The sequence below is a fragment of the Dicentrarchus labrax genome, unplaced genomic scaffold, assembly GCF_905237075.1.
Source record: "Dicentrarchus labrax unplaced genomic scaffold, dlabrax2021, whole genome shotgun sequence".
In the NCBI taxonomy this organism is placed as follows: domain Eukaryota; kingdom Metazoa; phylum Chordata; class Actinopteri; family Moronidae; genus Dicentrarchus; species Dicentrarchus labrax.
In genome coordinates, this window is record NW_026136722.1 from 5,659,313 (window position 1) to 5,683,161 (window position 23,849).

Sequence of the window (23,849 nt, forward strand, 5' to 3'; positions counted from 1 at the left end):
AATGACATGTTGAGTTAATGTTTCACACTTAATGAATCAGTTTAAATTATTAAATTGATTAATTGATGCACTGATTCATCTTTCATTCAGTGAACCCAACAATGGACCTCTTTGTGGGCCCCAGTGAAGAGTCAGGACCACAGAGACTCGTATGCTCTGGATGGGGCTTTAATCCTCAAATTAAATGGTTTGCTGAGTCTCAGCAAAGATCTTCTTCAACCGATGAGATCAGCATGAATGCAGATGGTCTTGTGGCAGTAACCGGACAACTTCATATCCCTCAAACAGAGTGGAAAACAGGAAAGGTCTTCACTTGTGAAGCATCTGACAAGTCTCTGAACATCAATGTCAGAAAAGACATCAGCCTGTGCTCAGGTAAAATTAAAACATAAGGAGAGTAACAATGTCAAGCCATGTGCCTAATGACAGTACTTTGTCCATATGACAAGTATTACAATGTGAACTGAGGGGTGAATTGATCATTTTTTATAGACTAGAGAGGGCAGAAGAAGCTCACAGATATACAGCCACCACCATATCCCCCACTGTTGTTAAGCTACGATTATGGCAAACAATCACTTACTTTTATATCCAGCTGAAATCAATCAACATTTACATTAATTCAAAGGTCTCTGGTCACCTGTCATATGTAAATCCAATGTTCACTGCCTTTTAGACTTTGTCAGTCATCACAAGTTGATTCACATTTCAAAAATGTCAGTTACATGAAGACAAGGATGCCCATTATCAACCTCACTTTTTGTTGTTTATAATAACTCACTTACTTCTGTAATACATCAAAACACAAATGTTGAAGCTATTCAAACTGCTACAAGTAATCACAAAATCAGTTTAAATGCTGATTGTGTAGAGTAATACTTATCTCTTAAATACCTACTATCAAAAGACCTGCAGTCATAGATGTCTTTACTTAAACACTATCTCTGGTCAAACCACTAAAAGAAGAGAGCAGTTCCCTCCCATCATAAAAATTGGAATGAGACCTCAACATATTGATCTGATGTCAAAAACTCAAAGAATGTTTGCAATGATATATCCTGAGTGTCAACTAATATCAAAATCCAAACAATACAATTTTAAATCTTGTCATAGAGTACATTACACAAAACATAAACATGGGAAGAGCAGTATCTCAGATATGTTCAATCTGTCCTGCACAAAAAAACATATAACTACTTACATGTAATGTGGGAATTCATACGTATTTAAAGACTTCGGAAACCACTCGTCCCACAATAAGAGGGTGTGGAGAAAATATATTTTAGAATAACATACTTCACTGGTGCTCAAATGGGGTAAGTTTAGCAGCGATAGTATTTGAGCTCCCTCTAGTGGTACACAGATGTAAGTCTAAACTTAAAATTTTTTTGTGAATCAAAATACTAAAAACCTTTGAATAAAAATACTCTACTTAAACTATTAGGTGTCTAAAATGTAATTTAAAATAAGTTTTGCATTTCTTGTAATATTTTCTGTCAATATCAGCCTGCTATCTAGTCACATTCATGCATGTCGCACGTATTTACATCCATAATTAGTCATGAGCTAAAATATGATGTTTGAGCTAGTAAGCAGAGGTACAATGAATGGTTCAAAAATACTGCAATCGTGGCTCCAAAAGGAAAATATTGGAAAGACAAATGTGGACCAGGAGTATCTTTTTTCCACCAAATTACTGATGTTTCTTGAACCGGTTGCATTACAGATTCAACAGCAATGAACAATAAATCATTTGCTTCTTAGGAATAAACCTGCCTCCTACGTGACCTGTCTTTAGCTGAATAGGGTCAGGCTACGTTACTGCATTTTCATGTTGGTCATAATGGTAGAATGTGAAGAGCCAAATAGTTCCTGGGGGGGTGGGCAGTGTGAAAGGCTTAATAAACACTGTGGTACTTTGTATGGATGTTGCTTCATAATTCTTTTTCTTTGTATTTTCAAGTGTCAGTTCATTCAGACTCCCCTCCTTCCATTCATGTGGAGATTCCCAGCTTCAAGACAGTAATGATGGCAACATCTGAGGTTAAAGCAACATGTTTGGTCCGCACTGGTTTTGGTGCCAAAATCACCTGGCTTATGGATGGGACGGTCTCAACCAGTAATACAGTGAGCCAGGATACAAACACGACTCACATAATAAGTAAAGTGACAATTTCCTCAAGCCAGTGGAAAAAACTGAAGCATATAACATGCAAAGCTGTCCATAAGTGCTTCTCACCCACTGAAAAGACTGTGAATGTTGCAGGTAAGACAACTATACAACATTAAAATTTAGTGTTTTGTCACAATGAAGAATGAAAATGACATTAACTTTGTTTTGTTTCCGTAACATCCAGAACCTGCAGTTACAGCTCCATTGGTTGAGATCAGGAGATCTCTCCCAGATTTGCTGAAGAGAAACAGTGCTGTGCTGGAGTGTGACATCACGCAACTCTCCTCCAGTGACCTCTATGTCACCTTTCAGGCCAATGGGGTTGACATTTCTGACAGGCAGTATGTTGATCTTCCTGAAACCCCAGGCCTCCATTCAATCAGTAGACGCTTCACTGTCCCCCAAAAGTACTGGAAGAATGACACAAGTTTCACCTGTAAAGTGAATCAAGGCTTCTCCAGCACCTTTGAGTCAAACTCCACAGGCAATATTTTTGGTGAGAGGAGTTACTTTGCTTTCCCTTAATGACATGTTGAGTTAATGTTTCACACTTAATTAATCAGTTTAAAATATTCAATATTTTAACTGATGCACTGATTCATCTCTCATTCAGTGAACCCATCAATGGAGCTCCTTGTGGGCCCCAGTGAAGAGTCAGGACCACAGAGACTCATATGCTCTGGATGGGGCTTCAATCCTCAAATTAAATGGTTTCATGAGTCTCAGCAAAGATCTTCTTCAACCGATGAGATCAGCATGAATGCAGATGGTCGTGTGGCAGTAACCAGTCAACTTCATATCCCTCAAACGGAGTGGAAAACAGGGAAGGTCTTCACTTGTGAAGTATCTGACAAGTCTCTGAACAAAAATGTCAAGAAAGACATTAGCTTCTGCTCAGGTAAAATTAAAACATAATCCACGTTCATATGAATCCATTAAGTTGAGAATAAATACATAAATAGTATTTCTGAATCATCCATTAAGCATTTGAAAAATTTTTCCTCAAAATCATTACTTGAAAGGTACATTTTCTCACCAATTGATATCATGTTCTTATTTCAGTCACTCCAACATCTACTCAGATAGGTGCCGTATTTGTTCAGGGATCACCACTCCAGGAGATTCAGAATAAGGGACAGGTGACTATCACTTGTCTTCTGGTCGGTCCTTCTCTAATTGATTTCTCCATCACTTGGAAAATCAGTGGTAAGAAATATTCTCACAATGTCCATACGGAGCCACCAGTGAGTCACAGCAATGGGACGGAGACTTTGAGGAGTTTCCTAAATGTGTCAGTGGAGGATTGGCATGCATTTAAACAAGTGTCTTGTGAAGGAAAGCACCGATGTTCCAACCATGGCTTCGAGGACCATATAAGCAAAAGCAGAGGTAATGTTCCATATAAATTATTATTTTTGATTTCTTGTAGCTGTTTCTGATTTGTAGGATATACCGACAAGATTGCCTTCTTAACTCCCCATTAAAAAAAATTTTTACTTTTTTTTACTTTGTGTTTCTCAAGATGTGCAACCACCAACAGTGAAAATTATACAACCTACTGCCGCCGAGTTGTCTACGTCAGACGTCTTCACACTTGTTTGCCTCGTTTCGGGATTTTTCCCATCTAACCTCATAGTATACTGGAAAGTGAAAGGCCAGACACTCCCTTCAACTCGCTACACCAACAGTCCTGCATGGAAATACACAGGGAGCAGTACTTATTCAATGAGCAGCAGACTGAATGTATCCAAAACTGAGGACAAAGACTCTACGTACTCCTGTGTTGTCAAACATGAGTCATCTGAAACACCTTTTGAAAGCACTATAAAGGATGTGTTTGGTGAGTATTTCGTAAAATAGCAGTTCACTAGTGTTGTTCATTACATCGTAGTAGAGATGTCCCGAGCCGATCTTTAGAATCGGTATCTCTCCTTTCTCTTTCTTATTAGCAAATGTGTCACTTTCACCATTTAAAATGACAAACACCAGCAGGTCATCTCAGCTGTCCCTAGTTTACATTGAATCTGTGAGTTGATTGTCATATCCTTGAAGTCATCTCCTTTCCAGTCGATCGCTTCACATCAATTTCCGGAGTCACCTTCTTCCAGTTAAACTTTCCTTAGTGCATCATATTTTGAAGGCTACAGTTGTTTCATTTCAATGTAGCAAATAATTATTTAAACAACATTAAGGTAAATATAGGTACTGGATTGACTAGTCTAGCCTTTTAAAATCCTGGGATCAGGATAGGGCTAAAAACAAAAACTTGATTGGAATATTCCTACATAGTAGATTCATAGTAGATCTCAGATCTCAGTGTTGCTCAATAGCAGTCTTGTTAACACAAAAGTTAAGAAGAAAATGAACATTCTGCTTTCTGCTGTACTCATAGTTAGTGACATAAAGTAAAAGAACACTGTATGAGACTAAGATGACTCTTGTATTGATTTTTCAGATGTTAAGAAATGTTTTTCTCTGTTGTTCTCTTTTCTGTAGCTACTGTCACAGTGACACTGAACCAACCAAGTGCCAAAGAAATTTTCAGTAACAACGAGGTAAAGTTGGAGTGCATCGTCACTGGACGAGACAAGTCCATTGTAGATGAAATCCAAGTCACTTGGCAAATTGATGGACAAACTGTGGCAGAAAACATTACAGAATCAACAGTATCATCCGAAGGTGATCGGCACAGCAAAACCAGCACAATGACTCGTACTCGCACTGAGTGGCAGGGAGTCAACAAAGTGCGCTGTTCTGCTGCTAGAGAAGACATGACTACAGTTGTTCAAGATCTCACTGTCCAGAAAGGAGGTATGTTTCTGACTGATGGAGACTTATTGGTAGAACAGTATTCCGTAAGTCTGGGGAGGTAGCCAACCTACACATACAAACATTTCACTAGCTATATACAGCAAACATAAAGCTTATATATGGACCTCCCTGGTAAACTGAGTATCTCTTTCAGATATAAGTAAGACAAAAGTGACAGTCCACGTTCTACCAGAAGAAGTCATTAAAGAAGCTGAGGTCAGTCTGGTGTGTCTGGTCTCCAGTCCTGTGCTGCAGGATTCCTACATCGCCTGGTCAGAAAACATTGGAAAATCCCCTGGCATCTATAAGGATGGCATTAACTTCCCCCCACAGAAGACCAAGGATGGCTACTTAGTAACAAGTGTTTACACCACGTCCAAGGCAAAGTGGGAGACCACTGGGAACACGTTTGAGTGCAACGTCTGGGTTGCTGGCAGCAATTCGTCCATGAAACCACGAGCTGTGTCTAAGGCCCAGGGTAACTCCCTTGAATGTGACAAATAGCAGATTGAGCTTTAAATGTGGCATTTTGTGCTGATGTGTTGTTCCGTCATTGTGTGTACTCTCTGCCATGGGAACCTGTGCACTCTGTGATGTCATCAGTCTTTGTGATTGTAAGAAATAATCAGAGTCAACATGTCAGTTTAGTTTTGTTTGTTTGTGTTTCAATCTGTCTTTGTCACAATGTTTAACAGCTTGAGAAGTGTGCTGACTGTTTCAAATAAATGTTGCATGGGGACCCTTGTGTTACATGTTCATGAATTACTTCAGTATTTTAAAACAAGCTGAAAACAGTATACAGTGACTCTGTATACTGTTCTCTTCCACTGTTCAACTGGAGAAATGTCCACACAAGACGTGTGATCAAAAAGCGAATAATGCGCGATTCCAGTTTATGAGCACTATTCAGAAGAGACAAACGTATATCAGTTATCTTAGTAAAAATCAGTGTTTACACACACACACACACACACACACACACACACACATACACCTCTCTCATCTAACCACCTATACCTTCCTCTTCTTAGATTTTGATCCAGAGTCAGAACTGAGTTGTGCTCTGAGCTGCACAGATGAAGAGGATGAGTTCAGCAGTCTGTGGTCCACAGCCTCCTCCTTCATATTCCTCTTCATATCTTCTCTCTTCTATAACATGATATTCAGCCTGGTCAAGGTAAACATGCAGGCCTGTTCTGCATTTCAGTCATACTAAAACCTCTGTAGGATATAATACAGAATTTATATATTCACTGAAAATAAGTAAACAGTTTGATCAAATAAAGCTCAGTCAGGTAAACAATAAAAATCACAAACATAAAAGACAGTTTTATGCAGTAATGCAAATGAATGCATCCATTTATAAAACCTAACAAAAGAGACAAAAACCAGAACAATTTAAACTGATTATCACCAATATATCAACGGTTAATTGACACCAAATCATTGTTTCTGACTGGTGTATTACTCTATGTGCCAATAACATCGTGATAAAGTAAAAATGTGACAACTGGGATATTTCAGCTTTATTGTGCTGATTTTGATAAACACAGTTTGACAGTAAAGTGACGTAAAATGCATCACTTCATTTCACTGCCTCTGTTCTGAAGTTGAGCACAGCCAACCAGCACATGTGCCCGATCAACATCTAGCAGCAGCAGAGTGAAGAGTGTCTCCAACCAGAGAAAATGTGCTGGTTTGTGTGTTTTAAATGCTCCACGGCACATACATAGATATTAACAATTAATTGAATTAAACACATTACAGATAGCATCTTTATGTAACACATCAACAATAGTGAAGCTGTCCTGCATGAGGATGAAGCTTGTCATACTAATAAGTTTGTTTTTAAGTTCTTAAGAAATGTTATTAAAATGAACCAATCATCCAGCCCAACAGTTAATATAATTGTTATAGAACATCAGTGCAGTGAATCTGCTGGCCACAACTATCGACTGTATAGAAGAGCTGGGGGAACTCCAGATTGAAGTGGTCAAGCAAACTGTGCAACTTTGACAAATTAATATAATATATTTAATTGATTTATGTTCTGTTTTTTTTTTTCAGATGAAGAAATAATAAAGAAGGAGAGAGATGCACAGTGAGACAGACTGCATGACTTTGTTTGTTTTTTGTCTTTTTTATGTAGTTTTAAAAACGTGCAAAATCGATAATATACTGTAAATATTCCAAATCAAATGGTTCTCATGTAATGATTGACTGAGTCAGTGAAAATGGATTTCTCTGCAACCTGTAAAACTCAAAAATATAACTGTAATTCCTAATTGTTTAAATAAATGAATAAATATGTGCACTGTTGTTACATTATGTTTACAGAAGTTCTCAAGTACTTTACACTTTAAGTGCCATTAACATGTGCTAGTGAAGTGTAGTATCAACTTTTAATTGATACATTAATAACAGATTTTACTGAAGTAGAAATAGATACATTCTGTCTGTGGTTATTCACATTGGTCATTTTGTTGATCCTATTTGCTTTCAATAGATATGATATTTACAATGTTTGTACAGCCTTTAAAAGTGAATATGAATATGAGTGATAGTGGACTTGTGACAAACATAAAGGGCTTTTGAGGATTTTGTCGTCGTTTGAGTCACAACTCTAGAACATCTAAAATAACACAACATCAAGTCAACATACCATGAACTTCTGTTATCAGTTACGCTCTGAAGGTTTTTCAATTTCCTGGCCTTTCTAAACATATCCTCTTTAGAGAGTCACTTCCCTCCTCTCTCTGCACCTCTGGGACCACACCTGTGGCAGCGAAACTTTGTAGAAACCATCAGATGAGCTACAAATAAACTTCCTCAAAGACTCATCTTTCACAGCACATATATTTGCATCTCAGCATGTATCCAGGCGTGAATTGGCTGACATGCAAACAGCACACTCACATCTTCACAGACAGAAGCAACACCAAAGTCTTCAGAAAAGTTTCATTTTAAGCATTTTCTATATCAAATAGACAGAATTTTATAAGCTCATCAAACAATATAACAGTAACTGCAGGACATGCAGCATACATAAATACCAGATACAGTATATCTGTATATTATTATGCTGGTTGTGTTACTGTATAATGCAGAGCGTTTAAGTTCATGATTGATTTAGAGATTAATAGTTTCATATTAGTGTTCTTGTATCTAGAACATCATGGCAGCACACAGCAGAAGGGGCTGGAAGTCTTTGAGCCTTTGTGAGTTGTGTTTGTCCTTCTAACTAGTTTCTTTTAGTATCATCTGGGGAGTGTCATTCACTGCCACTGCTTGACTGGGATATAATAAGAGAGTGCAGTCTACCAGGAACTTGTAGATGCCACTAAAGATTTGATTCCTGAAAACACTTCAGCATCTTTACTGAATGCATTCATAACATCCTAAGCAGATTGGGGAGGAGTACAGATCACCGTTGATACTGTTATTATTTGAAAATGATGGACTTTCATTCATTGTAACACAGATGATGAGCATGATTTTTCCACTATGTATTTGCTTGTCTCTGATTTGTTGCATATATCAGGTGATTGCTTAAAAAAGAAGATACAGGTTTTAACAGTCAAAATTGTGGGTGCACTTTAACAAACTGTATGAAGAAAATGAAAAAGAAAATCAGTTGTGTGTAAGGGAGGTAACAACATAAAGGAACTGCATATTGCAAAAATATGGCATTCCATTATTATATAATTACTTGTGTATACTTACTTTTTTGCCAGTGTAAAAATAGATACCATACCAGGTTACTTTTAATGCACATGTAAAATGAGGTTTGCACCGCTTGAACTGCCAGAGACTGACAGATGGCCTATCTAATAAACCCATTCAGTAAATGTATTTATGTTTTTATTCTTTTAAATGTATTTATTTATTTATTTTTCAGGTGTTTATAAAAATCATCTGGTGCTGCAAATGATTCATTCAGAAATATAATTCAACCGGCACTTGTCCTTCAAACTCACTATAAAAATATGCTGATATTACCAAGCTCCCAGATGAGCAACCAAGGGTTTTTCTTTATGTCAGCTGGTAGAGGGACATTTTGGTTTAAATATCAGCTGGATAATATAAGTCAGAAACATGAGTACAGACTACCATCTAGTGGCAAAGGCTTGGTAAAGAATAAATTATCTGTCATGCAGTAAATGGAAGGTTGTGATTGGAAAAATAAACACTTGAATGTGAGAAGATTAAAATATATTGTTTTATTTTTTTGACAGATATATGGATGAAATCATTATAAGGTAAAAAAAAAAAAAAAAAAAAAAATCCATTCAATTCCTTTATCCCAGTCCAATAGGACTAAAACTTATCCCAACATTCTTATTCAGGGCAAGAAAACAAGTCCATCACAGACTGATAAACACAGACAATTAACTCTCACAGTCACTTTCCCTATAACGGACAATATGGAGGTTTTATCCAACTGCACCTAATAACCTTTTAGCACGAACAGAAAAACACACAGTAATGAGCCATCGGTGAGACTTGTTGTTGTGGAGTGACACTTTTAATTGGTAAAAGATTTGATTTGTTTTCCATATTGACATAAATATGTTTAACTATTCAATATTTTCTAGACTTTAATGTCACTAGAACAACTGTAATGAGTTGTAATGTTTTTTAATATTGTGTTTTTAAGTATTTAATAACTGCTTGTATGTATAGAGGCCATTCTCCTTTCCTTGTAACTATATTCCACCATACAGTATCTTAGACATCCAGTGGAACTAAGACCATGCCAACAAAGCCCTTTGACCACTGAGGCTGTCTATTCAAACGTGGCCATGAGCAGTGCTATTTCCCGAAGCAATGTGCAGCAAACACAACGTGCAGTGTGGTGGAAACATTTACAGGTCGTATGACTCATTGTCCTGTTTCATACAATAATAAATAACAAAATCCAATACTTTAAAACAGGGATCCCAAACTCAAACTGTCTTGGGCCACTGCTGGTATTGTCATCTCATAGGAGGGCCACTTCAACATTCATGTACTAAAAGAAAAACAAAATCTGAAAATATTTCCATTTCTAGCATCATACTTGTGGGCACTTTTGACCATGGACGTTATTTTGTGCCAATTATTTTACTTGTATATGAAGGGGTAGTTTAAATATTTATAGTTAGTAGTATGTAGTTTTATACTATATTATTATGTTGCAGGCCGGAGGGACGGGGATGAAGGGAAATGGCCCTGAGGCTGACAGTTTGAGATCCCTGCTTTAAAAGTAGCTCATAGAACCAAATTTATGCACGCTTACATTAAAAGCCATTCACTGTATTTGCATTTACAATCTGTGTTTGCTTAATGTCTGATGTACAGCAGCTGATAACACGCAACCAAAGGACTGGATTGCCCTCTGACTGCAGTCTGCCAGTGAAGTTGAGCTTAAAGATAAAGTGGAAAAGCTTGCTTGTGCTGCCATCTACTGGCCTCTATGTGTTCTGCCCCTACTAGGTAGAGTACAGTATTTCTTTTTATTATTAATGTCTGATGCTACTTCACAGCCAGGTGTGGTCACAAGTGCAAAAGACTTTTTTTTTTTTTTTTTTTTTTTTTATTATAAGTGTGCAACTTTTAATTTCAGTGGTGGGATTTATGTCATGACTGTTTGTGTTTCAAGCAATAAAAATGTATAGTTGCTAAAATATTTATTGAGTGATTCTTCTACCACTGAGGAAAAACCTGTACATTCATCTTCCTGTAAAATAATACTATCCCATTAAAAAGCACACACCCAACACTGACACCAGAAGACATGGAAGCAGATGGCACTGATGTCTCCCTATTCCAAAGTTAGCTTCAGTCAAATGCATTCTTGTAAGTGCCTTACCATAATGCTGTAGCAGATCAGTGACTGTCTACCATCCCTGTCTGCTCTCCGATTATCCGTTATAAAATGTTAAAATGATACTGTGGTCACATTTAGTGTTCACTTGTTCAGCAGAAGCTGCTTCAGTAGAGGCTTTAATCAGATCTAATCATATCATGCTGAAAAACTAAACAAACAGAGAATTTCACCCTCTTATTTTATTTTATTTTTTTACTTCACTCCTTTATCTAAACCAGCTCAATTGAAAACTGCATTGTTTTTACTGACAAAGTTAAAAACAATGTGGTCTCATTCCAGTGTGGTAAGGTTTTGGTAAGTGCTTGTGTCACTGTGGTACTACAGTAGTAGCTACGGTTACAGCACTGTGTTACACACCATAACAAAAACTATGTTGAGAGACTAAACTGTATCCCTTCTGTTAATCATAAATTAAGTAAGGCTACAGATGAATGACCAATGAGAATATCATATTTCTGTCAAATGATATATTAGTGTTGTTAGAATACATTTCACAATTATGGAAATAGCACAGTAATAATTGTGCAATAAGACAAATCACTGACTGTGGTTATATGCAGACAGATTTTGTTAGTGACGACAATTCTAAACCGGCAAAACCTATACAATGCACAGTTATAAAATGTAATTCAATTCAATACGATGGTGTTTGTTAACCCTGTTACACTGTTGATTTAACTCTGTGGTAATTCATAATGTAATAGTAGTGCAGTCATATTTCATTAAACTGGGAAGTGTTTCCTATATTCTCATTTGTACTACTTCCCTACCTCAACACTTTAAACAGTTTTTGTATATTTATATACTGGTCAAACAGAAAAAAACTGTACTGGTGGGCTGCCATACAATACTGTATATGATAGTTCTACATAACAAATATAGCATTATGTCTTTGCTGACACTGTAGAGGAGCACACAAATGTTCACTAGGATTAGCTGCTGAAAAACATTAAACATTAGCACATGTTGTGTTTTCAAAATCAAATTATTATTCCTGCCATTGAACAATGTAAATTCATAAAAACAAAAACAAAAACAGGTACTTACAACGGTCATAAAAGTCCCACAGTAATTTCTATTTTTGAATTATGTAAATGAAAAGAGACAGAGCTGGAGCATTGCGTATTGCAGAGAAGGATATGACAACTACACTGTGGCAAAGGTTGTTGCATTGTGGTGTTTCACTGTGTACTGGGGTGGCCACAGTGATTCACACACTTACAAAAACCTCAAGAGAGGTATAGTTCTTTGTACTGTAAATGAAAGGTGTATGTAAACCCCCAGTGCAACCGTAAGAGTCTCATTAATATACAGTCAGGCCAAGTAAACAAAAATTCTGGATATTTACGATTTTAAAGACTTCACCCAACCTTTGGATGATGAAACTATATTTAGTGTTAATATATATAATGATATCAGAAATAAATACATTAATAATTTATAAATAAACAGCCATATTTATGTTTGTTGTGTCTTGTAATAGTGGAGCTTTTTTCAAGAATATATACATAACTACCACTCATAAATAAACAAATAGTAAAAAGAAATTGATGATAATTCCAATCACATAGGCTATTGTGTCCTTAACATTACTAAAATAATATGGAAAAACTCTGTTGCTTAAGGTTACAGCATTTTTGTATCATGAAAGCAAGTGTGCAGGGTGGAGTTTTTGTATGGAGTCATGTCACAGTGCACTATAACAACCACAGCGATACATCCTGTAACAAAAACCTCCTTCCACTGAGAAGGAAATGTGGTACTGAATCGAAAAACAAGTAGGTGAGATATGTGTCCAATAATAATCTGGTCTTACACAAAGGGTTGTGTTAGCATCATTTACAGTATATATATATATATATATATATAGTGTTAGCAAATAATGAGCTTAAATGTGATGTAGTTTCCTTAACACACAGCAGATCATGTAAATATTCAACAATATTACTTGTTCAATATTCAAATGTTCAACAGGTAATACGCCTAAAAGTGGCACAGTTGCGCTTTACATGTTTGCACGTTTACATCCACATGCTAACATGCTCACAATGACAATGCTAAGCTGCCGATGTAAGTATATATATATATATATATATATATATATATATATATATATATACATTTTTATGACATGCACCATCTTAGTTGAGTATGTTATAGTTGTCAAGGTATTTCACAAAAAAAGTCAAAAATGTCGACCTGCTGGTGGCACTAGAGGAAAAGTCAGGGGACGAACAGAGTCATTATGATTCATCATCTGGGGACCATGAACGTCTGAACAACTACTTCAAATAGTTGTTGAGATATTTCAGCCTGAACCAAAGTGGTAGACAGACCAACATGCCAACTTTGCATCCCTAGATCCATGCCTCTCATTTTTTTTCTTTTAAGAACATATAATAATTATGGTTCAAAGGGTAAAATTAAAAATAAAATTGTGAAAGTTATTTCATGATTTTCATACACACAGTACAAAAAACTGAACACACACAGGCAGAAGTTTTTGTATGAGTATGTGACACTGTGTATGGAATAGCAACCACAGTGATATGTGGTAATACAAAAACCTGTCCTGAACTGAAGTGAAGCACAAAGTCACTGTGACTCAAGGAGAAGTTTTACTCTGAAAAAACGGGAAAATCATGATTATTGTTTTATATGAGCAAAGATTTATTTGTTACTATTTAATATACTTAACACAGGAGAAAGACAGGCGTGTGACTACTTCCAGTTAATATGAAATCAGCTTATTTAAAGTGCATTTGTAATGTGAGCTAATGGTTAAGCTCAGGATTTAATGGTCAAAAACATTAATATTGCTAAAAATAATTATTTTAACACATTATTGTAGACACATGAAGTGTTAAACTAAAGATGACAGTTTGTGTTAGGACACCCAAACTTTGGATGATATGCCTGAAATCTTCACGTCAGACCCCTTGTTTTATGGTATAGTAAATTCACTGCATAATGTAGATCAATACCAATATTTACGTTTCCTAATTTATTGTATTATTGTCAATAAACTAATATGAAAAACACTATAGTTAAAGTAACGTGGTAATTGTGTCTTGTGAAGGCCAGTGTGCAGGGTGGAGTTTTTGTATGGAGGAATAGCACAGTGCCGGATACTATAGCAACCACAGTGATATATCCTGTGACAAAAACCTCTTTCCAATAAGAAGGAAATGCTGTGTATGATGCTGATACAGAAACACACTAGTAGTTGAGACTGCTTTCTACTGCCTTCATGTGTTCAGCCAATGTGTTCTACACAAAGGGTTGTATTAGGACATCATGAGCTTAAATGTGGTGCAGTTTCCAAAATTGATCATATAAATACTCACAAAGTAGGTCAAAAGCTGTAATGTTCCTTTATGGTCCCAGTGTATACTTAAATATAATGAATGGTCTTGCTGAGTTTAAGAGTTGAAAATACTGAACACACACCGTATCAGGCAGAGGTTTTTGTACAAGTATCTGACACTGTGTATGGGTGGCAACCACAGTGATATGTGGTAATACAAAAACCTGTCTGAACTGAAGTGAAGACAAGTCACTGTGACTCGAGGGTTTTACTTTGAAAAACTGGAAACTCATAACACCTCGAATTTATTTTTTAGCTTTGTATGAGCAAGATAATTCTATTTAATATATTTAACACAGGGAAGACAGGCGTGTGACTACTTACATTAATGTGACATCGCTTATTTAAAGTGCATTTTAAATGTGAGCTAATGGTTAAGTTAAGGGTTTTGTCCATTAGGAGAAATGAATGGTCAAAATCATTAATATTGCTACAAATAATTATTTTAATACATCATTGTAGACACATGTGTTAAACTAAAGATGACAGTTTGTGTTAGGACACCCAAACTTTGGATGATATGCCTGAAATCTTCACGTCAGACCCCTTGTTTTATGGTACAATAGTTTTGCTTCTTACTCAAATTATAGGTGGATGTCATTAGTCCATGGATCCACTCCATAATGTAGATTAATAACAATTTTTATGTTTTTTATTTATTGTATTATTATATATATATATATATACACAAAGTAAGTCAAAAAAACTGTAATGTTATTTTATGGTTCCATAGTATATTTAAATATAATAAATACTCCTGCTGAGTTTAAAGAGTACAAAATACTGAACACACACCATATCAGGCAGAGGTTTTTGTATGAGTATGTGACACTGTGTACCTGGGGGGGTGGCCACAGTGATATGTGGTAATACAAAAACCTATCTTAAGCTGAAGTGAAGCACAAAGTCACTGTGACTCAAGAAAAAGAGACATTTACAAAAGCATTTTCCACATTTATTAGACACTGAAGAAAGGTGATAATGAATAGAATAGTGGAAGGTCAAATTGCATTTATGTATGTAAAAATCTTTTTAAATATTAATACTTCAGAAAAGCTCATTCTTGTTCGCATGTTTTATGTCAGCAAAGATAATACATTTCACATAGAAAAAAAAAAAAAAAAAAACAGAATCATCCTGTCAGAGCGTACTGATCTTGTTTTATGCTACAGGAGTTTTGTTTCTCATTGAAATAAGGTCCATACCATTTGTCATTTGTAACATTATTTTATGTGCTTGTTTTATTGTATCATCATAAGTGTGAATCCATTTCCTGGAGAGACTAAATGAAAAAATAAAGAAGAATTGAAAGAGAACTTTCACTGCTGATTCCTTTCACATGAATACATCTTCAACATTACTTGTTAAACTAGTATGAAAAACTATATAGTTAAAGTAAGAAAGCATAATTGTGTGTTGTGATAGCCAGTGTGCAGGGTGGAGTTTTTGTATGAAGTCATATCACAGTGCAGCATATAGCAGCGGCCACAGTGATATATGCTGTGACAAAAACCTCCTTCCACTAAGAAGGAAATGTGGTGCTGATACAGAAAACAGGTAGGTGAGATATGTGTCCAATCATAATGTGTGTCAACATCATTGAGCTTAAATGTGATGTAGTTTTCTTAACACACAGCAGATCATGTAAATATTCAACAATATTACCTGTTGAATATTTAAATGTTCAACAGGTAATACGCCTAAAAGTGGCACAGTTGCGTTTCACATGTTTGCATGTTTACATCCACATGCTAACATGCTCACAATGACAATGCTAAGCTGCCGATGTTTAGCATATGTATTTTTTTGTGATGTTCACCATCTTAGTTGAGCATGCTATTGTTGTCAAGGTATTTCACAAAAAAGCCAAAAATGTGGACCTGCTGGTGGCGCTAGAGAAAAAGTCAGGGGATGAACAGAGTCATTATGATTCATCATCTGGGGACCATGAACATCTGAACAAAACTTCATCTGAATTCTTCAAATAGTTGTTGAGATATTTCAGCCTGATAGTGGTAGACGGACCGACTTTGTATCCCTAGATCCAAGCCACTATTGTTTTTTTTTTTAAGAACATATAGTAATAATGGTTCAAAGGGTAAAATTGAGAAACAGTAGAAATTATTTCATTATTTTCCCCGACATACAGCACAAAAAATTTAACACACACAGGCAGAGGTTTTTGTGTAAGTATGTGACACTGTGTATGGGGGCAACCACAGTGATATGTAGTTATACAAAAACCTCTCCTGAACTGAAGTGAAGCACAAAGTCGCTGTGACTCAAGAAAAAGAGATATTTACAAAACCATTTTCCACATTTATTAGACACTGAAGAAATGTGATATTCAATAGAATAGTGGAAGGTTAAATTGCATTTATGTATGTAAACATTTTTTAAATATTAATACTTCAGAAAAGCTCATTCTTGTTCACATGTTTTATGTCAGCAAAGATAATACATTTCACATAGAAAAAAACAAACAAAAAAAGACAGACGAATGACAACATACAGTTACAATGTGATTGGTGTAAAATCATCCTGTCAGAGCGTACTGATCTTGTTTTATTTTCTTGTTTTGATGATCTTGTTTTGTTTTTACAGGAGTTTTATTTCTCATTGAAATAAGGTGGATATCCTTTGTCAATTGTAACAGCAATTGTATGTGCTTGTTTTATTATATCATTAAATATAAATACGAATTGAAAGAGAACTTTCACTGCTGATTCCTTTCACATGAATACATCTTAAACATTACTTGTTAAACTAGTAGGAAAAACTCTATAGTTAAAGTAAGGAAGCATAATTGTGTGTTGTGATAGCCAGTGTGCAGGGTGGAGTTTTTGTATGAAGTCATATCACAGTGCAGTATATAGCGGCAGCCACAGTGATATATGCTGTGACAAAAACTACTTTCCACTGAGAAGGAAATGCTGTGTATGTTGCTCATAAAGACAAACAGTAGTGGGTGAGACTGTGTGTCCAACCAAACTCTCCTTAGGAAAAGCAAAGGTATAAAGATTAACAATAATGTGTTAAAAAAGGTTTAGGTTTAGGACATTATGAGCTTAAAAGTGACAATTTCCTTAGCACGCAGGAGATAATGTAAATATTGAGTAAAAATATATTATCAAAAGGTTAAGGTTTTTTTTTTAATTGTTTCATAATTTCAATATAAAACACACGGAAATACAGTAACTACTCCTGATGAGTATACAAAGAGGTTTTTGTATGAGTATGTGACACTGTGTATGGGGGACAGCCACAGTGATGTGTGGTAATACAAAAACCTCTACTGAGGTGAAGTAAAGCACAAAGTCACCGTGACTCAAGAAAAAAATATATTCACAAAACCAGACCATTTCCAAAATGTATTAGACACTGAAGAAAAGCGACATTCAGAAGAATAATGGAAGGATAAATTCCTTTTACATGAGGATGTATTTTTATCCTAAAAAATAGGAACATCTGAGAAAAGCCTTTTTTTGTTTCCACTTGCTTTCTATCAGCAAATAAATTTTTCACATTCTGGAAAACAAACATAAAGACACATATGTGACTACTTAGTTAATTTGACATCAAATTATTTAGAGTATGTTTTAAATGTGTGCTTATGGTCATAAATTAAAAGAAAACTTCTGTATTTTTCGACCTGGACCCTACTTTGCTATAGCCAGCAGCCGCGATGTAATCCTTTGGGCAGTTTTTTGCCACTGGCAGGCTCAGATTGTGATTATAAGTGTCTCACGACACTATGGAACATCACTCTGTTCAAAGACACCAGACTCCACTGACACAAGTAGTACTTTTACCTCACAGAACATAGGAGATGCTGGTCTACAGCAGCCTTCATCACTTAGTTTGTTTGTGTTATTGTGTGACTTTAGTTTATTTTAAGGGTTAAAATCAATTCTTAATCAAAAAAACTACAACCTGAATTTCATTATACAACCCTCTGTTGTAAAATCCCAATTGTGAATCCATTTCAGCAGTTTGTACAACGTGACTAAATTAGAAAATAACAATAATTAAAAAACAATAATTGGGGAACCTTTTAACTGCTGATTCCTCTCACATGATTGTATCTTAAAGATTACTTGTTAAACTAATATGAAACACTATACAGCAGTTTTGTGTTGTGCCAATGTGCAGTTTTTGTATGGAGTCATATCACCGTGTATGATGGCAGCCACAGTGATATATCCTGTGACAAAAACCTCTTTCCAATGAGAAGGAAATGCTGTGTATGATGCTGATATAACATACACAGTAGTAGGTGAGTATGCTTTCTAAAACATTAGTTTCTATAAATGGTACTCAAACATAGTATGAACCGCTGACCACGCAGCATATCAGGCAAAGGTTTTTGGGTAAAAACCTAATAATAAGGGTACAAATCATATACTTGAGTAAGGATTAGTTTATAGGTAATCAGTTAAGGAATATTAATGTTAAATTATACATGAACTGATTCAAGTTGCATAAAATGTTAAAATTATAAAAGAAAATGGCTTCATATTTCTATGAGAATAAACATTTTTAACACATTTACCACATAATGGACAAATTAGAGAAGAATGATCAGCCAGGTTTAAGCTCCATTGCTTTGAACAACACACAAAAAAAATAACATTTGGTCTATTCTCATAGAAATATTAAGCATTTTCTTTACCAGAGAGGCTGAAAAATTGCAAGGTCCTGAAAAAAAAACTTTTGTAAGAGAAATCCATTTGATTGATTGCATATAATTTATGTATGACATACAGTGGATATAAAAAGTCTACACAACACAGTTAAAATGCCAGGTTTTTGGGATAAATCATGTCAGAACTTTTTCCACCTTTAATGTGACCTCTAACGTGAACAATTCAATTGAAAAACAAACTGAAATCTTTTAGGTGGAAAAATTAAAATTAAAAAACTTTCAATAAGCAGGTTGCATAAATATGTGCACCCTCTTATAACTGGGGATGTGGCTGTGTTCAGAATTGACCAATCACATTCAAACTCATGTTAAATAGTAGTCAGTACACACCTGCCATCAGTGACTCTGATTAATCCCAAATAAAGTTCAGCTGTTCTAGTAGGACTTTCCTGATATTTTCTCAGTTGCATCTCAGAGTAAAAGCCATGGTCTGCACAGAGCTTCCAAAGCATCAGGGGGATCTCATTGTTAAAAGGTATCAGTCAGGAGAAGGGTACAATATAATTTCCAAGGCATTAGATATAACAGTGACCTTACCAAGAACTGGACGCCCCTCCAAAATTGATGAGAAGATGAGAAGATAACTGGTCAGGGAGGCTTCCAAGAGGCCTACAGCAACATTAAAGGAGCTGCAGGAATTTCTGGTACTGGCTGTGTACTACATGTGACAACAATCTCCCGTATTCTTCATAAGTTTGGGCTATGGGGTATGGTGGCAAGACGGACATCCAAGCCCGGCTAAATTTTGCAAAAAAAAATACATGAAGTCTCCCAAAAGCATTTGGGAAAATGTGTTATGGTCTGATGAAACTAAGGTTGAACTTTTTGGCCATAATTCCAAAAGGTATGTTTGACAAAAAAACAACACTGCACATCATCCAAAGAACACCATCCCCACAGTGAAGCAGCATCATGCTTTGGGGCTGTTTTTCTTCAGCTGGAACCAGGGCCTTAATCAAGATGGAAGGAATTATGAACAGTTCAAAATATCAGTCAATTTTGGCACAAAACCTTCAGGCTTCCGTTAGAAAGCTGAAGGTGAAGAGGAATTTCACCTTTCAGCACGGCAACGACCCAAAGCATACATCGAAATCAACAAAAGCATGGCTTCACCAGAAGAAAATCAACGCTTTGGAATGGCCCAGCCAGAGCCCAGACCTGAATCCCATTGAACATCTGTGGGGTGATCTGTGGAGGGCTGTACACAGGCGATGCCCTCGCAATCTGACAGATTTGGAGCGCTTTTGTAAAGAAGAGTGGGCAAATATTGCCAAGTCAAGATGTGCCATGCTAATTGACTCCTACCCAAAGTGCGTATTAGTATAGAGTATTAGTTTAAAGGTGTGCACACCTATGCAACCAGGTTATTGTAAGTTTTTTATTTTTTATTTTTCCATTGAATTGTTCACATTATAGGTCACATTAAAGGTGGAAAAAGTTTGGACATGATTTATCTTTGTCTAATTTTTTTACATCACAAAAACCTGGCATTTTAACAGGGGTGTGTAGAATTTTTATATCCACTGTAACTGTGAATCAACATTCCCTAATTGATAATCTAGTAAACGTAAACTAATCACAAAACTCTTTATTTAATAATTTGTTAGTGGTGAATATATGATTTGTACCCTTATTATAAAGTGTTGGGGTTGGGTTTGTTGGGTTTTTGTATGAGGATGTGACACTGTGTATCTACGGGGGTTACCACAGTGATACATGGTAATACAAAAACCTGTCCTTAACTGGAGCACAAAGTCACTGTGCCTCAAGAGAAAGAGATGATATTCACAAAACTAAACCCCGAAGAAAGGTGAATTAGAATAATGGAAGGGTACATTACATTTATGTGTGTATTTTTCAAATACACTTAACTAATTAAGCTTAATTTATCAGCAAAGATAATATGTTTTGCAAACTGAAAAACTAATATATATATATATATATAGAACATAAAACATTTTTGTCCACTTACAAATAATTTGCTGTGGTTAATGCAAGTGTGTTTTAAATGTGAGTTAAAGAAACACTATGTAACATTTGGTATTTGTTGAAATTTGGCGTCCCCAGAGGTAGAGAGTTTCAGAATGTAATACCACTGTTGTAAATACGGACAGCTGCACATGTGCATTTGTTATGATTGCATTACTTATCAAAAACTAGCAAGCTGACAACTTTGATAACACAGCCAAAAATCAAGCAAGTGAAAGACGAAGCAAGCGAGCAAATCTGAATTGCTAGTCCAACAGCAAGAAGGCCAGCTCGCTTTCTGTCTTCACCAACGACTACAATTCAGTCTGAGATTTACTTTTGTCTGGTGGCTTATTGCTTGGTCTTTCGCCTTTACTCTTTTTAGCTTCCTCCATTAATGTCCTGTTAGGTCTCTTTGGCCCTTCCATGTCCGCAGAGGCTGCTAAACAAGGGTTTTTCAGGCAGGAATCAACGCAGGTCCTCACTGCGCTGCTTATGTGAACAGACAGGTAGACAAGCACAAGTTAACACCAGACGTGTGGTAACCATGGAAACCTGTTTGTGCACAGAAGCTGTTTCCATGGTTACTGACAATTGGCAATCCTGTCTTTGATACCAACTAGAGACTGGTATTGTTGATAGCTAAAGTAAGCTATGTTAGCATAGTCATTCATAACTGTATAGCCTAACTAAAATTAAAACTGAAGTTACCTGATACATCCAGATGCTCTGCCATGTCAATGCTTTCCTGCCAATGTCCCGATGGTTAAAAACAGTAGTTCAGAAAACGTACAAACAGCATGGATCAGTCATCCATCGCCATTGTCAGTACAGTAGTTAATGCTTAGTGGTTGACTTTCTTTAACTAACCCACTTTAACTAAAGCTTCCTGTCCATCAGGAAACTCCAGGGGACATCAGAGGGAAAACAAGAAAACATTTCTGATCCAGTTTCACCAAAATCATAGTAGGATGTGTCTACCACTGCTGTAAAGTGTTACACACTTTTCCCAACCTGGAGCCAAAAGTTACATAGTGCAAGAACATGGGGAGCAAAGTGGGAATGACAGAGGCACCATTCACCCTATTACAACTCAGTGTGGCATCAAAAGGATTTTTAAGCTGTTATTTTATTTTATTTTAAGTAGAAAAGTTGCATAATGGGGCTTTAATGGTCACAAATTAATGGTCCAATAAGTATTTAGATAGCACATTAATTACAATTTGCTATGAATAACTTAAAATGTACTTCACTATTAACACAGACACTATTAAACTCAAATAGGGATTCTATCAGAAGAAAGATGAAAATATCTATTGATTTTGGACTTGTGGTTTCTAACATCCTTACTGGTTTTTATTTATGTAACACAGAGGAAACGATCCTCACCACAACAGGTGCTTCCTCATCCACTTAGCAAACTGAAACTTCAGGCTGAAAGCTAATTCTCAAACACCAGCTCTGGTGATACAGGATAACACATTACACAAAAACAGGCTGGAGAAACTGCATTTGTATACTTTCAACATGAAAATAATTATTCATTTAACAATGAAATTCTAATAGATAGCATGTGTTTATACACAGGCTGATGCAGTGCTGTTGAGTAAAACCCATTTAAAGTAGGATACTAAGAGCACTAAGGGTGACGGGTAACTAGAAGAGCTTGAATGTAACTATTACTTTATTTAACATCACAACATCACCATTAATTTAAAAAGTAATTGTGTGCACTGGAGTGCAAAGCTAGAAAGTTGTGTTACAGAGAACGGAAAATTGAGAAATTCCCTCGAGACAACAAGAATGAACAATGAAAAATGATTACAGAGAGGGTTTGTTAGGCTATTTTATAGCTTACTTTGTTTTTCTGTAAAATATAATAAAACATTAAAGAACAGCTTGGATGTAGGGAATACTTTTTTTAACGCAATACAGAGCTCAGATCGGGATGCCGTATCAGCAGATACTCACTATCGGATTGGGATCAGGAGCAAAGAAACTTTGTTCGGTACATCCCTATGTTTTACCATGGTATTGCTAATTTTCAAATTTTATTGGTATTGGTAAATTTCTGGTATCATAACATCCCTAATCACTTCCTGTACCTGCAACAAGATATCAATGATGACGTCTTCATCCAACCAAATCCAACAGCCAGACTCAAACCACCACAGCCTGCTGTCTCCGACTACCAAACAACCAAAACCAGTCTGAATGAATGGATGACGGTATCTGATCACACAATTACAATAATTCATTTATAGCGGCCAAATGTTATCACAGACACAGATTAGAGTAAATGCTAATTTTCTAACATTTGAGAGGTAATTTAAATTAATTTATTTAAACCACCCAATAGAAGTTCATCTATTTGGTGGGCCTTTCGCTCAGCAAAGTCATTAACAACTCTGCTCAAGTCCAAATTCCTCACCATTCACAGAATGGTGACGTTACCTGGGCATATAGCATAGATAGCATAGTGTAACACAACTCATCAATCAATCATGTGACTTCTGTCAACGTACTAATGTTTGTACAAATCAAGGTACAGGAATTAACCTAATGCTCCAGCTGTACCCTAGCAGGGTAAAAGTGCTGTACCTTTGAACAAGTTAAATTTTTGCAGCTTCTTTTCTGTACCTCTAAAAGAACATTTCTGTACCTTTTGTGTGTACCTTCATATACTGTTAGAATTATTTTCTTATTTAACCTTTGTTGATTCAGGGAAGATTAACTGCGAGGAAGGAATGCCCTGATCACATTTACAATGTTCATACCTGGAAGCTACCCAGGACAACCACAGCGGCTGCGGTTAAGGGCTTTGCACAAGGGCACCCAAGTGCTGCTTCTTCACTTTGCTCACAAAGATTTATTCTGCCAGTTTCAGGGATTGAACTGACAACCTGCAACCACTGCCCGTTTTCAATTCTTCACCAAAATGTAGTTCAAGAAAAAT

General features: G+C 36.0%; 2 protein-coding genes across 15 annotated transcripts in view; both read left to right on the forward strand.

The window, feature by feature from the left end:
- The window catches only part of ighd (immunoglobulin heavy constant delta), a 31,965-nt gene extending 24,658 nt beyond the window's left edge, over nucleotides 1–7,307 (forward strand). For 9 of the 14 annotated variants that reach the window (XM_051388835.1, XM_051388828.1, XM_051388829.1 and 6 more), the window contains 10 exons: nucleotides 91–375; nucleotides 1,964–2,266; nucleotides 2,358–2,669; nucleotides 2,787–3,071; nucleotides 3,236–3,562; nucleotides 3,696–4,013; nucleotides 4,670–4,984; nucleotides 5,139–5,462; nucleotides 6,016–6,161; nucleotides 7,052–7,307. In XM_051388835.1, the coding sequence (XP_051244795.1) occupies nucleotides 91–375; nucleotides 1,964–2,266; nucleotides 2,358–2,669; nucleotides 2,787–3,071; nucleotides 3,236–3,562; nucleotides 3,696–4,013; nucleotides 4,670–4,984; nucleotides 5,139–5,462; nucleotides 6,016–6,161; nucleotides 7,052–7,063 (2,627 nt within the window). In that variant the 3' untranslated portion in view covers nucleotides 7,064–7,307. The remainder of the gene's footprint in view (nucleotides 1–90; nucleotides 376–1,963; nucleotides 2,267–2,357; nucleotides 2,670–2,786; nucleotides 3,072–3,235; nucleotides 3,563–3,695; nucleotides 4,014–4,669; nucleotides 4,985–5,138; nucleotides 5,463–6,015; nucleotides 6,162–7,051) is intronic. The other 5 variants (XM_051388842.1, XM_051388838.1, XM_051388837.1 and 2 more) reach the window with 5 other exon arrangements.
- LOC127356824 (uncharacterized) overlaps nucleotides 1–23,849 on the forward strand; it is a 134,946-nt gene that overhangs the window by 81,380 nt on the left and 29,717 nt on the right. Inside the window, 1 exon segment of the mRNA XM_051388846.1 lies at nucleotides 11,173–11,190. Within this exon segment, the coding sequence (XP_051244806.1) occupies nucleotides 11,173–11,190 (18 nt within the window).